Source organism: Haliotis rufescens, unplaced genomic scaffold, assembly GCF_023055435.1.
Source record: "Haliotis rufescens isolate VD_foot unplaced genomic scaffold, xgHalRufe1.0.p SCAF_11, whole genome shotgun sequence".
Taxonomy (NCBI): domain Eukaryota; kingdom Metazoa; phylum Mollusca; class Gastropoda; order Lepetellida; family Haliotidae; genus Haliotis; species Haliotis rufescens.
Window position 1 is genome coordinate 41,636,154 of NW_025963791.1, and position 15,485 is coordinate 41,651,638.

At 43.9% G+C, this 15,485-nt stretch overlaps 1 protein-coding gene across 4 annotated transcripts in view; it reads right to left on the minus strand.

Annotated features, from left to right (window-relative positions):
* LOC124142280 (indole-3-acetaldehyde oxidase-like) overlaps nucleotides 1-15,485 on the minus strand; it is a 48,809-nt gene that overhangs the window by 1,431 nt on the left and 31,893 nt on the right. For all 4 annotated transcript variants that reach the window (XM_048392749.1, XM_048392751.1, XM_048392750.1 and 1 more), the window contains 12 exons: nucleotides 15,276-15,354; nucleotides 14,210-14,327; nucleotides 13,862-13,942; nucleotides 13,355-13,464; nucleotides 12,900-13,013; nucleotides 12,462-12,623; nucleotides 10,448-10,576; nucleotides 9,629-9,759; nucleotides 6,395-6,535; nucleotides 4,293-4,416; nucleotides 3,165-3,261; nucleotides 1,837-1,947 (listed from right to left, as the gene is read on the minus strand). In XM_048392749.1, the coding sequence (XP_048248706.1) occupies nucleotides 1,837-1,947; nucleotides 3,165-3,261; nucleotides 4,293-4,416; nucleotides 6,395-6,535; nucleotides 9,629-9,759; nucleotides 10,448-10,576; nucleotides 12,462-12,623; nucleotides 12,900-13,013; nucleotides 13,355-13,464; nucleotides 13,862-13,942; nucleotides 14,210-14,327; nucleotides 15,276-15,354 (1,397 nt within the window). The remainder of the gene's footprint in view (nucleotides 1-1,836; nucleotides 1,948-3,164; nucleotides 3,262-4,292; nucleotides 4,417-6,394; nucleotides 6,536-9,628; nucleotides 9,760-10,447; nucleotides 10,577-12,461; nucleotides 12,624-12,899; nucleotides 13,014-13,354; nucleotides 13,465-13,861; nucleotides 13,943-14,209; nucleotides 14,328-15,275; nucleotides 15,355-15,485) is intronic.

Genomic DNA, 15,485 nt, shown 5'->3' on the forward strand with positions numbered 1-15,485 from the left:
TTGACACATGACATATTCTTTTCTATCCGATGTCGGTATATATCTGTTCCACATGTATCAATCCCATATGTACATGTGTACATATTGACACATGACATATTCTATTCTTTCCGGTGTCGGTATATATCTGTTCCATATGTGTCAATCCCATATGTACATGTGTACATATTGACACATGACATATTCTATTCTATCCGATGTCGGTATATATCTGCTCCACATGTATCAATCCCATATGTACATGTGTTCACTTTTAACATCATATTGTATTATCAATTGATCTTCAAACATACATAACATATTCTTATTGCTCTGATATGGTCCATATCATTGACGTGCATATGGTTTATAGGATATTAAAAGAGGTCCTACATTTAGAATACAGTAGCACAAACTGTAAACCACGTCACACTACCCTGTGATCGTCATGAAGTTGTGGTAATCTGTTCTATAGGTGAACCAAAACCAATTTCCCATTGATATCAAGTTTATCTCGCGAGTGGAATATTTTTTATATGAGCGAGAGACAGAGAGAATTGATTTCACCGGGTCATACACTTGGTATGAAATGGGAACGAGTTTTGAATTACCAACGATGATTTTTAACGAATTATCAACAGAATAACGCTATATCCATCTGACACTATGAAATGCGTATGAATACAAAGTGTGAAAAATATGTTCATGGAGCCGCATCACTCCCGGCATGCATACATGACATCCTGCGATCTAAGTATAGAGACCCCTGAATTATTGGAGAAATCAAACTGAATGGCAAACTAATGTACACTATACATGTTTGTTTGTTTGTTGTTTAACGCCGCACTTTATTCCAGCTATATTACGGCGGTCTGTAAATAATCGAGTCTGGACCAGACAATCCAGTGATTGATAACATGAGCAACGATCCACGCAAGTGGGATACGATGACATGCATCAAACCAAGTCAGTGAGCCTGACCACCCGATCCCGTTAGTCGCCTCTTACGGCAAGCATGAGTTGCTTTTCGTTCATTCTTTTGTTGTTTAACGCCGCACTCAGCAATATTCCAGCTATATGATGGCGGTCTGTAAATAATCAAGCCTGGACCAGACAATCCAGTGATTGACATCATGAGCATCAATCTATGAAAAAAGGATACGATGACATGCATCAACCAAGTCACCGAGCCTGACCAACCGATCCCGTTATACGCCCCTTTCCATGGGTTGCTGAACACCTATTCTACATCGGATCTGGCATGGGTTGCTGAACACAATAAATGAATCAAAAGTAGTACAGCGTGGGTTATAAGTAGAGACTCTCCCCCGGTTGTCTCTAGATAACAAATATTTCAACAGGAGTCGATAAACTCTTGCCGTGGAATAATTTACATTATCAGGCGAGTGTTGACAACAAAAGACACGAGGGTGAGACTCTATTTATCATCCAAAATCATTCTACCAACTTTTTAAGTTTATCAACAATAATAACCAGTGTCTTGAGTGTAAAACTAGCCACCTTCTAGGGCAGAGATTAGTGATGTCATTTGATAGTGACGTCACGGTGACCAATGACGCCATCGTGGTCTGCGAAGCATTGTGATGCAGTTTCATTTTGCACAGCAATTTTCACCTAATTTCAGCCTAGCGATATCTCCTGTGTAAGACAGTTTAGGATGCTAAATATCTTCATCACCTTAACGTTTGACTTTGTATAGTTTTATTCACCTGTAGATGAACGGGATATGGTGGACAGGTGCTAATGATATGGTGCTTATGTTTCACAGCTTATCGAACTAATATTCCAATCTGTGTGGCAGTTTCTTCTGTTTCAATGCGATTTTACAGCATTTACCTGACTTCTGGAAGTCTCCGGAGCCAGTAACGTCGAGACTGGCTGCCTCCATGGCCTGTTTGAGGGAGTAGTACACCCCGGAGGACAGCACAATGGGGGGTTCACCAGACGCTTTGAGAGGAAGAAGTAAAGAGTGAGTGAATATTGTATTACGCCGCAGTGAGCAATGTTGCAGTTTCATTCCACCAGCTTGTGGTTCATAGCAAATTATATATATAACATTGTATATAATAATATATATAATTGTCAATGAAAGAGAATAACCATCCTATATTTTCTGCCGAAACAGATTCCATTTGGTGTAAAGGGCAAATAGCTGTGGACATGTTATAAATGGACCGCTGAAAGTCAGCAATGACGCAAAAAGGGCAAACATGTCCCGCCATACCGGTAGCACCCGGCACTCATACAATTTAGATAAAAAAATAAGTTTTTACTGCCTGAAGCAGCACGGCGGTACCCCTGCCATGCGACGTCAGCCTTTAAACCAATCAGACAATCAAGTGATTGATGAACCAGAACAGAACCAGTGACACGAGAGTACAGTTACTGATTTTGTTGAAACTAATAAAAACGGTATTTTAATTTTGAATTACGTCTGCTGTGAAGAAGAGCAGAGATTTTGTTGCCAGTCCACTTCCCACGTCACCGGGACACGATGGGCCACATTCAGGCAAGTCACAGAGCCCGACCCATTGGTGTCGTTTTGGTGTCGGCTCCTACGATAAGCGTAAGGATGTGGGTTCATCTTACGTCCATGTATGTATGTCCACGTGATGAAAAGGAAATTACTTCATCTAAGTACACATTCTAAATAACTTTAATGTCTGCTTTGAGTTTGTTCCACTTCTATATCTATAGCAGTGAGTAAGTTGGGCTAGAACACAGAATACTGGATACCTTCCGCCATATTGATAAGGAATGTGCACGTCCTCCTTCCTAAGTAACGGTTTTTAAATTGTTCAGCTGCCAGTTTTAGATTCCTCGCTAAAGTAACAGGGGTTTGGTTGTTGGGCAGACAAACATGATGATAAGCTATAGGTATCCGGTATCATGTAGATGTACCCAGACTTGCGTTTAAGGCTGTTGTGATCAGTATTTCAGTGGCATATGAGTGAAAATGCCAAGGACGTAGGCCGCGAGTGTGTACCGCACTGTTGAAATGAGCATTGCTGTGGATCTGACAGATCACAGGGTCGTTATCAAGTCAATTGTAAGAATCGAACCCACCACTAGAGGAGCCTGTGACTGCACGCGATTTGCGTCGCCACATAGTACTTTGTTATCTCACACGTCCCTGCCCAGCACTTCCCTTGTTTTTGACCCACCTTTCGATCCTCTGATCCCGAGCGGGTTACGAGTTTCTGCCAGCAGCTTCACCCTCCAGTCTATAGGGACGTCTTTTGCCAGTGGTGGTTTGTATTCCTGACGGAAGATGATAATAATAATTAAGATAAATAAATAAAAAAAATAAAATAAAAATAATAATAAGGAGAATTGAGGAAGGAAGGATATCAGCCGGGACCTCCTCAGCACAGATCCCCAACACCCCTTACTCATCTCCTTCACATGGATGATCTTGAACTTCCACACAAGGATCCACACTCAAAAAACAGATTCTCCTTGTCGAGTCCTTTTCTAATGACATCGGCATGTCCTTTGGACTTGACAAATGCAACATTTTTCATCTGAAACGTGGCAAGGTAGAAGAGGGAGGATCAGTCAGTTTACATTGGGGAGGAGTTATTGACCATCTCATGGAAGGTCAGGCATTCGCGTACTTAGGGATGCAGATTAGGGACAAACTCCAGAATGCCCATATCAAGGAAAAACTTCGGGCAGAGATCAAATTTAGGCCTAAGGAGATCTGGAGCTCAGAGCTGAATGCTCGCAATAAAGTTAAAGCCACAAATACTAATGCTGTACCCGTCAATAGGCATAATTTAACCTATAACGGCTAACAAATTACCTGCCAATAATTGGAATTAATTGTTCAAGGGGCAGAAACCATCGCGTACACTACAGACAATAGCACATTAGAGAAGCGGCAATAACATTTCCCGTGATAGGATTCGAACCACGAACCATCTGATCAGAGGTCGGACGCCTTGTCCACATGACCAAAGAGGTTAACCCCGTCAGACAGCTGACACAGTTAGGATGTCATCTGCGGGATGTCTCCACGCCCTGATACGTTGCTAGAGCCTTCTGTGTGTGATACCCACCCAGGTGCCATCGTTCAGCACAGCCCCTGTCTCCACGCCCTGATACGTCACTATAGCCTTCTGTGTGTGATACCTACCCAGGTGCCATCGTTCAGCACAGCCCCTGTCTCCACGCCCTGATACGTCACTATAGCCTTCTGTGTGTGATACCCACCCAGGTGCCATCGTTCAGCACAGCCCCTGTCTCCACGCCCTGATACGTCACTATAGCCTTCTGTGTGTGATACCTACCCAGGTGCCATCGTTCAGCACAGCCCCCGTCTCCGCGTCGTACTTGAGCTCCTCAAACATGAAGCCGCCCACACCCATGAGGTATGCGCCTTCAATCTGACCGATGTCAATGGTCGGGTTCAGACTGAAACATAACAAAACATTCATCTCTGTGTAAAGTCATTCCACTAATTGAGATCAAGCGAGTTCAGGTGATGCTTGTTGTTTCAATATGCTTTGAACAGTAGCATCAAAGCATGGATTGTCTTTTCTAGAAGGAATTTAGATAGAACATTACCAAAATGCGACGTTAAAGAACAAGCAGTTTCCTTGCAGTGCGCTAGTGTAATACGCCACGCTGATATGGCTTGTTCTTTCGGAAACCGGAATCCTTGCAATTGTGCTTGAAACTAAAATAGTGTATAAGCTTGTTCAGTTTTACACATGTGAGTTGCTAAACCCTGTCCGAAACCCAACTACACCACTCCTGCCCTAAAGTACATACGACCAACCCACTCTACCATACCTCAAACCTCCTTAATCACACAGACATAATCATAAACCCACACCCATCAAACACAAATACACAATCAAACACCAAAAGTCCACGCTCACGTCCACACGCAGGACCACGGCCACTCCCAGTACCACTACCACACCCACGCCCACGTCCTCGCTCACTCCCACGACCACTACCACACCCAGGCTCATTCCCACGCCCACGTCCTCGCTCACTCACACGACCACTACCACACCCATGCCAACGTCCTCGCTCACTCCCACGACCACTACCACACCCAGGCTCATTCCCACGCCCACGTCCTCGCTCACTCCCACGACCACTACCACACCCAGGCTCATTCCCACGTCCTCGCTCACTCTCACGCCCACTACCACACCCAGGCTCATTCCCATGCCCACGTCCTCGCTCACTCTCACGCCCACTACCACACCCAGGCTCATTCCCACGCCCACGTCCTCGCTCACTCCCAAGACCACTACCACACCCAGGCTCATTCCCACGCCCATGTCCTCGCTCACTCTCACGCCCACTACCACACCCAGGCTCATTCCCACGCCCACGTCCTCGCTCACTCCGAAGACCACTACCACACCCAGGCTCATTCCCATGCCAACGTCCTCGCTCACTCTCACGCCCACTACCACACCCAAGCTCATTCCCACGCCCACGTCCTCGCTCACTCCCAAGACCACTACCACACCCAGGCTCATTCCCACGCCCACGTCCTCGCTCACTCTCACGCCCACTACCACACCCAAGCTCATTCCCACGCCCACGTCCTCGCTCACTCCGAAGACCACTACCACACCCAGGCTCATTCCCACGCCCACGTCCTCGCTCACTCCCAAGACCACTACCACACCCAGGCTCATTCCCACGCCCACGTCCTCGCTCACTCCCAAGACCACTACCACACCCAGGCTCATTCCCACGCCCACGTCCTCGCTCAGTCCCAAGACCACTACCACACCCAGGCTCATTCCCACGCCCACGTCCTCGCTCACTCCGAAGACCACTACCACACCCAGGCTCATTCCCATGCCAACGTCCTCGCTCACTCTCACGCCCACTACCACACCCAAGCTCATTCCCACGCCCACGTCCTCGCTCACTCCCAAGACCACTACCACACCCAGGCTCATTCCCACGCCCACGTCCTCGCTCACTCTCACGCCCACTACCACACCCAAGCTCATTCCCACGCCCACGTCCTCGCTCACTCCGAAGACCACTACCACACCCAGGCTCATTCCCACGCCCACGTCCTCGCTCACTCCCAAGACCACTACCACACCCAGGCTCATTCCCACGCCCACGTCCTCGCTCACTCCCAAGACCACTACCACACCCAGGCTCATTCCCACGCCCACGTCCTCGCTCACTCCCAAGACCACTACCACACCCAGGCTCATTCCCACGCCCACGTCCTCGCTCACTCCCACGCCCACACCCTTAAAAGACAGACAGACAGTTTATTATGAACATTCAAACACTCACGCCCACTCCCACAATCAGGCCCATGCCTCTTCTTACTCCTCAACTTTACTAATATAAGCAGTTTGAAGTTAGTAACGACGACAACGCTTTAACAGCTGCATACCTTTCGCCGCAGTCAAACAGGATGTCCACCCGCCGTATCTGACTCTCGCCAGTGAGAACATCCAGCTCCACTTCCGTGACTGCCGCCGAGTAGGAGAAGTATTGGAACATCCCGGGGCCGTCGTGCTTCTTTGGTACCCACCTGGGGAGGCAGTGCGTCGGGTTATCACATACGGATTGTTATGTGGCAGTAAAAACCGTCGTAAATATATTTCGTAATTGTCAGTAAAAGTTAGTGACAGTAAAATATTGAATATTACATAAGTAGTGTTGCAGTGGCCGGCTTTGAATCGCAGGCAATAGCAGCAGGTGGATCTCTACTTATGTAGAGTATTTTAGAGTGATCGCCCCTGTGTGAACATGCGCATGACAGGCTTGTGCGTTCGATAAATTTTAGGATTGGACATTTTCGAGAAGGCTGGCTGTATCTATATAAGCGCGAGAAAAGGCCTTTTTCTACATGACCTGTGTCTTATCTACTTGCCAAGCGCGGATTGGATACCAAGTTGTATACACCGAATTCCTACCATCTTCCATAAATATTCTTGGCTCAAGAACTGAACCTCGGCTTTGACCCTTTGAACAGTCCTTTTTGTTGTAAACCTAAAACTGTGTTTCAATATAATTTATTGATTATTCATGCATCTTTTCTAGTAATCAACTGATCTCACAATTTCGTTATGTACATACCGATTTCTTAGTTCCCCTTTCAGTTTCAATCTGCACATCACCTCGTAACGTTATAAGGCTTCACGAGCTCATTGCAACTCTTCGCGGAGACAGGAACTTAATATTACCACAATACTCTCTTATTACTGTAAAATACATACATTACAACATAGTTATTTCTACTTACAGCACAAATAACTATATTTATCTACGTACATTATTTAAAGATGCCTTTACGAGCAGACTCGGTTGTGAATAAAAATGACACACCTTGAAACTTGTTGTCTTGTATCACGTATTTTTATACTTACAAAAAACGTATGACGAATAAATAGAGAATCTCGCCCGAGAGGCTTTTGACGACCTATTTCATATCAAATGACACGAATGCGAGCTTCTATTTATCATCCAAAATTATGCTTCCAACCTTTTCAGTTTGTAAACAGTTCTAACAGGATTCTTGTGTGTACAAAGTACAACTAACCAGCTTCAAAGGAAGGGAGCTTAGTGATGACACATGATTGTGACGTCATGGTAAGTGACGACGTCACAATGGTCTGCAAAGCATTGCGCTGCCACTTCACTACAACCATGAGCGATTAATTTGCTTACTCTAAGCGATTCGTGGCCTGCAACGCGCCCCATATCTCCTAGGAGAGATCCCCTGACAAGCGACATTACCCGTGGAAGCCCGTTTTGGGTGACAGGTAACAAATGAAGTGAAAACACAGGCTCGGCTCGAACTAATTGGCTATCCAAACAAGTTTGATTCCACTTATTCAAACAACTTTGTTTATCTGCTTGTTCATCGTTTTAGAATAAGTTGCGAACAATTGGCCTGACGACAGAGAGACTATATAAGTTCCACACAACCTCCAGTGTGCCCCATATTGCAACATGTACATCAAATCTCATTGAAATCAGACCTTAGTTCTCGCTACCTCGGAAACTTTAACATGGGGTATTCAGAACGATAGTTACGGGTTTAACGACTGAAACCTTACAATCTAGACCATCTATTAGCCATTCCAGAATGTTTTTTTGTTCAGGTTTCAAATTTGCAATCGAGAAATATGTCAAAATATGTTTCGAAGCGTTGTGGCCAATTTGAAATTCGTGCCGTAAAGCACGAGATAGCTGCCTTCTGATTGGTCATTCCATTGGTCGGTCAAAGTTCGCGCAAGGTCGGTCTGACGTGATCCGTAATGGGATGTCCTCAGATCTTTGTTTAGCGGTAGCGAGAACTAAGATCTGATTTTAATGAGATTGCATGTACATCTCGCCTTGGTACAATGTTATAAAGCACTCATTCAAGCCGTCTTTTTTCTTTTTGTAAAATAACGACACATGTTTATTTGTGAAATATATCGCAATAATGATATGATAACACTGTGCGGTACACAGTAAACTACAGTTTAGATTTGTGACGACCACATTTACTAATTCCCTCGAACACAACTGTTTGGTTTTATGGAGCCCAGTTCTCTTGGTCTTAATTTAACATCGACAGCAGATACCATGGGTACAACACGTTGCTCAAAACGAAGTTGAAAACGGAATAAAACAAAATGGTAAACAATATGGTCAATAGTTTCACTAAAATGAGCTGTTTTTTTAAATGTTCACAATGAAATGTTGATTTTTGTTTCAGCCAACAGTAGAACATGTAATGTAAGACTGTTTTCGGCTCTACAGGACGGACTGACGGACGGATGAAGACCGATAACATATTAACCTTTCACAGAGACCTGTGAGCAAACACGAATATTAATAATTTATCTGCCCCTCAGTGTCCATTGCTATGGTAACATGTTTAAACAACACATGTCATGTGACATGGACAAGAACTGTACACGTTGTATGTATGTGTTCACGATAAAAAACGACGACCGAGTTCTCTTCTATGACATACATAATTATTGGTAGCCGGTGTACACACACTACCGACCCGTAAAGATCCGGGGTAGAATAGGTCTTCTGCAACCAATGCTTGCCGTAAAAGGCGACTCTGCTTGTCGTAAGAGGCGACTAACGGGACCGGGTGGTCAGGCTCGCTGACTTGGTTGATGCATGCCATCGTATCTCAATTGCGAGGATCGATGCTCATGATGTCAGTCACTGGATTGTCTGGTCAAGACTCGAGTATTTACAGACCGCCGTCATATAGCTTGAATATTGCTGAGTGCGGCGTTAAACAACAAACAAACAAACAAATACTACCACCTCTTGTCCATAGGGTTTTTACCCAGGACGTTTCCACGCAGTCAATCATTAAAATGGGAATTTGTCTGTTGATATCATTTTTGATATCAGAAGAATCATTATGATTCGTGCATGGAACACATGGAAAGGGTTTGTCATCGGGGTGAAGATCAAACAGTATTCGTTACTTAAATAAATACAGTAAAATTTTCAGTTATTTCTCTTTCAGTGTTATCTTTCATTCAGGTTTATTTTAATTTGGTTTTCGGCTTTATCGCCAATGAGTAGGGGCGTCCTAATGCGTGAGCCTGTTCTAAGAGGCTGTACGTTGTGTGCACCGTCCTGGGTAATATTGGCGACATACTTGTGCTTGGCAGACAGGTCGGTGCCGGAGATGTTGGCCACTTCGACGAGGTTCTTCCAGTCGTAGTCGGGATGTTTGGTCCGGAATGGCGCCAGCCTCTCATTCAGTATCTCACAACAGCTAAATGCGGACTGAAAGGTACGGATGACACCCGACTCATCACCACGAATATTGAGAATGGCCTATTATTCCCTATGGCATGTTATAAAGGACCGCGTTTTCGGCAACAATGATCCGTACAAATGATTCGAGCAGGTGCAAAAGTGAGAATCTAATTTCTGTTTTGTCCATAATGTAAGCATCGATATTTTGTTGAATTCTTGTAACAGCACTGCCTCAATGATGATACAGAAGAAAAAAACAATTGTTTTAAAAATTAATGTTACCAATGGTTTCTTTGGATATAAATTGGGTGTGAACAGCTTTGAAAACGTCTCTAACGAAGTAGGGTGTTCAAACTGACGATTGGACGCGACGTTAAACCAAATTTCACCTCACCTCAACTCAAACTGACGAAATGACCGTTGTTATGGTTACGCTATGGACAACTGTTATAAGCATGTAACTATACTTGAACTGTGAAAAATAGATATGACCAAGTTATTAAATACATGTCATGATATTATTTCCTTTGGATGACAAATATTCCTTCATGTTAGGTGGAATTCTGAAGAAAACAACTGGATTGAATGACAATTCCACACCTTCTCTGTAACAAAAACCAACGGCCCTGACACGACATGATGTTTCTACACACAGTTTTCTATTGTTATTGGCATTTGTGTATCCCACAGACAGAATTAGGCCTGTCAGTCTTACCTGAACGGCGTGCTCGCTGCTGACGCTCCCACCCGAGACGGTGTTGTTCGGGGATACGTGTGAGTTGACATGTCGCATTCGGACCATGCTGAGGGGTATTCCCAGGGTGCTGGCCACAGCCTGCAGGACCTACAACACCGCGCATCCCAATACACACCCTTCCACATGTGGGAAACACTCTATACACTCTATACACAAACTGTATCTGGGGATTCGTTTTGTTAAATGCACTAAAATCGTGTTGAAACGTTCTGATACAAGTTCCGATCAGACATTAAACAGAAAGTTGCGTCTGTTTTATTTCTGTCAAATTTCGAACATGACCTCCCACTGTGTCTCTGTCAACACCAGGTTAATAGCCAATAATGGATACATGTGTATTTAGTTGCCCATGTACTGCTGCATTTGACATAACTGCCCCATGCTGGCATGTAGGATCATCATTACAAGCCTACACGGACTTAGTTGGATAATACTTCACAATAGTCCATGTTTGTTTGTTTGTTTGTTTAACGACGCACTCAGAAATATTACAGCTGTATGACAGTGGTCTGTCTATAATCATGTCTGGACCAGACAATCCAGTGATTGACATCCCGAGAATCTACGCAAATGGGATATGATGACATGCATCAACCAATTCAATCTCATTAAAATCAGATCTTAGTTCTCGCTACCACTAAACAAATATCTGAGGACATCCCATTACGGGTCACGTCAGACCGACCTTGCGCGAACTTTGACCGACCAATGGAATGACCAATCAGAAGGCAGCTTTCTCGTGCTTCATGGCACGAATTTCAAATTGGCGACTACGCTTCGAAACATATTTTGACAAATTTGAAACCTGAACAAAAAACCCATTCTGGAATGGCTAATAGATGGTCTAGATTTGTCGGATGAAAGGTCGTTCTGACGTGACCCCTAATGGGATGTCTTCAGATCTTTGTTTAGCTGTAGCGAGAACTAAGGTCTGATTTTAATGAGATTGCAACCAATTCAGTTTGACTGGCCACACGATCCCATTAGTCGACTCTTACGGCAAGCATGGGTTGTTGAAAACCTCTTCTTAAAATAAAACTATGTAAAAATGACAGGATTTGATAATTTTGACATCTATATCTAAAGGGAAAATATATGAGAAATGAGAATTAATTAGTTAAGTAACGATACGCATTCATTGTGAAGAATTAAAGATGTCCTCAAAACATGTGGATGCTGTGACGTAGAATTCTTATTGTATCTTTAAAATCCTGTCATTTCTCGTGTACCACCATTAGTGTTGTTTTTCTTGAGAAATAAACTGTTCTGATTATTTTTGACAATTTGTGAGTGACCTTGACTTTCAATTTCCCGGGATTCTCAGGAGGGGTATCGGGTATGAAATCAAGTCCCTAATGTCTGATAATTGTGGCGTTGTTGTTGAGAAATCAAACTGGGGCGACAAGGGCGACGGTCAAATTGAAGAATGTAAACCCAGCTGCCAGCTCTACAAAGCAGCAATATTATAAGGTCAAAATGTATCGCAACTATATCACGGCGGGCTGTATAAAATCGAGTCAGGACTTGACAATCCAGGGATGGACATCATGAGCATCGATCCGAGCAATTTGAATACGATCAACCAAGTCAGAGAGCCTGACCACCCGATCCCGTTATACGCCTCTTACGGCAAGCATGAGTTGCTTTTCGTTCATTCTTTTGTTGTTTAACGCCGCACTCAGCAATATTCCAGCTATATGATGGCGGTCTGTAAATAATCAAGCCTGGACCAGACAATCCAGTGATTAACATCATGAGCATCAATCTACGAAGATGGGATACGATGACATGCATCAACCAAGTCACCGAGCCTGACCAACCGATCCCGTTATACGCCCCTTTCCATGGGTTGCTGAACACCTATTCTACATCGGATCTTCACGGGTCCCTAAAACGTATAGGTCTACAGGAACATATATAAATAGGTATGCTTAATGTGACGTAATTGGACGTGAGAGGATCATCGTCATACCTTTGTGTATAGTCCCTGTCCCATCTCGACACCTCCCTGGCTGACGGTGACGGTGCCGTCCCTGCTGTAGATGGCAACGTCTACGGTGAAGCCGGCTCCCATGTAGAAGAACCCGTATTTGACCGGTGTCATTGTGATGCCGCGTTTCTTCCAGCGGTTTGCCTGAAGAGGAGAACACATTGTTTGTTTGTTCGTTGTTGTAATAATCGAATCTGGACCAGACAATCCCTCGTAATGATATAATCAACATCGATCCAAACAATTTGGATACGATGACAAGCATCACCCGAGTCTGCTAGCCTGACTGCCCGACCCCGTGAGTCGAGTCTTAGGACAGGTATGGGTTGATGAAGACCAATTCTAACCCGGATCTTTACGGGCTCATAACAACGAAATATATGCTTGGGAACAACGAAATTTCACTTTGCTGTCACATACCTTGTTGAAGGTGTCGACCCCTGCCCGTCGTTTGTCAAACTCGGATGCTTGTCTCAGCTGTTGCCACAATTTACCAATCGTGCAGTCCTTTAACTCGTGGCCAAGTATGTCAGTCTGTGAATAGATAAAACAAGGAATTACGTGGAAATATGTTCACCAAATTTCTAAATCCTTATTTAGAGTAGTTTTGATTCCCCCAAATTCTAAATAATTATTTAGAGTAGTTTTGATTCGCTCAAATTCTAAATCATTATTTTGAGTAGTTTTGACTGAGGCACTACATATAATGATCATACATTTCCTATCAATATCTGAGAACAATGACGTATTTGTGAGATTTGTGCACATATTCTTATAACGTCAAACATCAACAGCCTGTCTACTTTGTGACGTCATACACCTACAGACGTCTAACCTGTCCAACTTTTGACGTCACGAGTGTGCTGTCATCTTACCTGTCCTTCTTTGTAAAGGTTGACTTCCTTTACATCAGCTGCAACCTTTCCGAGAGCCTTCGCCACATTTTCCAACACGGACTCGATAAGGAACCCCGCTGGGTAGGGGCCTGGACAGAATGCACAACAGGAGATGATAAAATATACTTGCATAAATGAGTGTGTGAGGTTTTACGCTGCTTTTAGCAATATTGCAGCAATAACACGACAGGGGACACCAGAAATAGGCGTCACACATTGTACCCATGTCGGGAATCGAACCCGGGTCATCGGCGTGAGGAGCGAACGCTTTAACCACGAGCCTACCTGAACACCCTTCTTGCATAAATGGTATATTATTTAATAAAGATAAAGGATTACATATAAAAAGCATCATTGGCCATTACGAGAACATGTCAAAGGTCAATGTGTGTTAACTGCGTACTTTATACAATGTCCATATTTAGCGAAGGCGTCTTTACCGACAATATATGTGAGACGCAGATAAGAAGATGTAACATTTCAAACCTGGTCCACGCATTGGATGTCCGGGCGCTTTGTTGGTTTTACACAGGATGATTTTCACTCTCCAGTTGGGGACATGGTAAGCTGGAACGCGTGGAATAAACCTCAGATGTCTCATGAAATAGTCAGTAATGACAAACAGATTAATTCCGGAAAACTGTGTAATCGGAAATTAGACTGCATGGTCTATTAACATTGAACAATCATTAACGTGAATCCAACAATCGAAAGGTCATAATATCCAACGGTGACAGTTTAAGAGCAATGACATGTTCTAGATTCCTAGACACTAACACATCATTCTGACACTAGGACTATATGGCTGGTATTGTCTGTGGAGGGGGAACTTACCCCCGTCAAGATGAGTCAATATTTCATGATATATGATGGCAAAGTTTGCAGAGTATCCACCATTAATGTAAATTTCAAAGCTGATGACGTTGATTCTGCCGCTGTCGTCGAATCCAACCTGTCACACAAGACGGAATTATCTTTAGTACACCAAAAAGACAAGGAAACAACGCTCTTACATCCTTAGTACAACCAGAAGACAAGGGAACAACGCTCTTACATCCTGAGTACATCTATAAGACAAGGGGCTCGCTCTTACATCCTTAGTACATCTATAAGACAAGGGGCACGCTCTTACATCCTTAGTACATCTAGAAGACAAGGGAACCACGCTCTTACATCCTTAGTACATCTAGCAGACAAGGGGACACAATCTTAGATCCTTAGTACATCTAGAAGACAAGGGAACCACGCTCTTACATCCTCAGTACATCTAGAAGACAAGGGAACCACGCTCTTACATCCTTAGTACATCAAGAAGACAAGAGAACAACGCTCTTATATCCTCAGTACATCAAGAAGACAAGGGGCACGCTCTTACATCCTTAGTACATCTATAAGACAAAGGAACCACGCTCTTACATCCTTAGTACATCTAGCAGACAAGGGGACACAATCTTAGATCCTTAGTACATCTAGAAGACAAGGGAACCACGCTCTTACATCCTTAGTACACCTAGAAGACAAGGGGACCACGCTCCTACATCCTTAGTATATCTTTGCTGGCATGTTTTACAAATCCAGGCTATCGAAAGGATACATTGCCTCAGGGTAAAGTAGTCCGATTGTATAATCTCCATCCATCACTGATGAAGGCGCGCGTGTGTGCGTGCATACGTGCGTTTGTGCATGTGGGTGTGACAGAAATTGAGTGAAAACGCTGATTTGAAATTTGTATCATAGTTGTTCAGAGTATCGTGTGAAGAAAGACCTTCGATAGGCCTGTGGGCAAGATTATGCAAATCGGGCACACGATCACCTGATCATGGCACAACTAAGGGGCGCAACTCAGTAAATAGGATGACTGGGCCCCCGTGGTGTCATTGTACTGTCAAAAACCACTTACCTCATACTTCGCCCAAAGAGGAGGTCTTTTCCCATTCATTCTCATGGAAGTCGATAAACTGACATTAGATTTCACCGGCCTGTGGGAATAAATAGCAAAATTACTTCAATTAGAATTAATATTTGAATTATGAATAACGTTATTTAATAGCGCAAGCTATAATAGTGAAATATTAACTGTACAATGTGTGCTGAATTGCACACAAGCAGG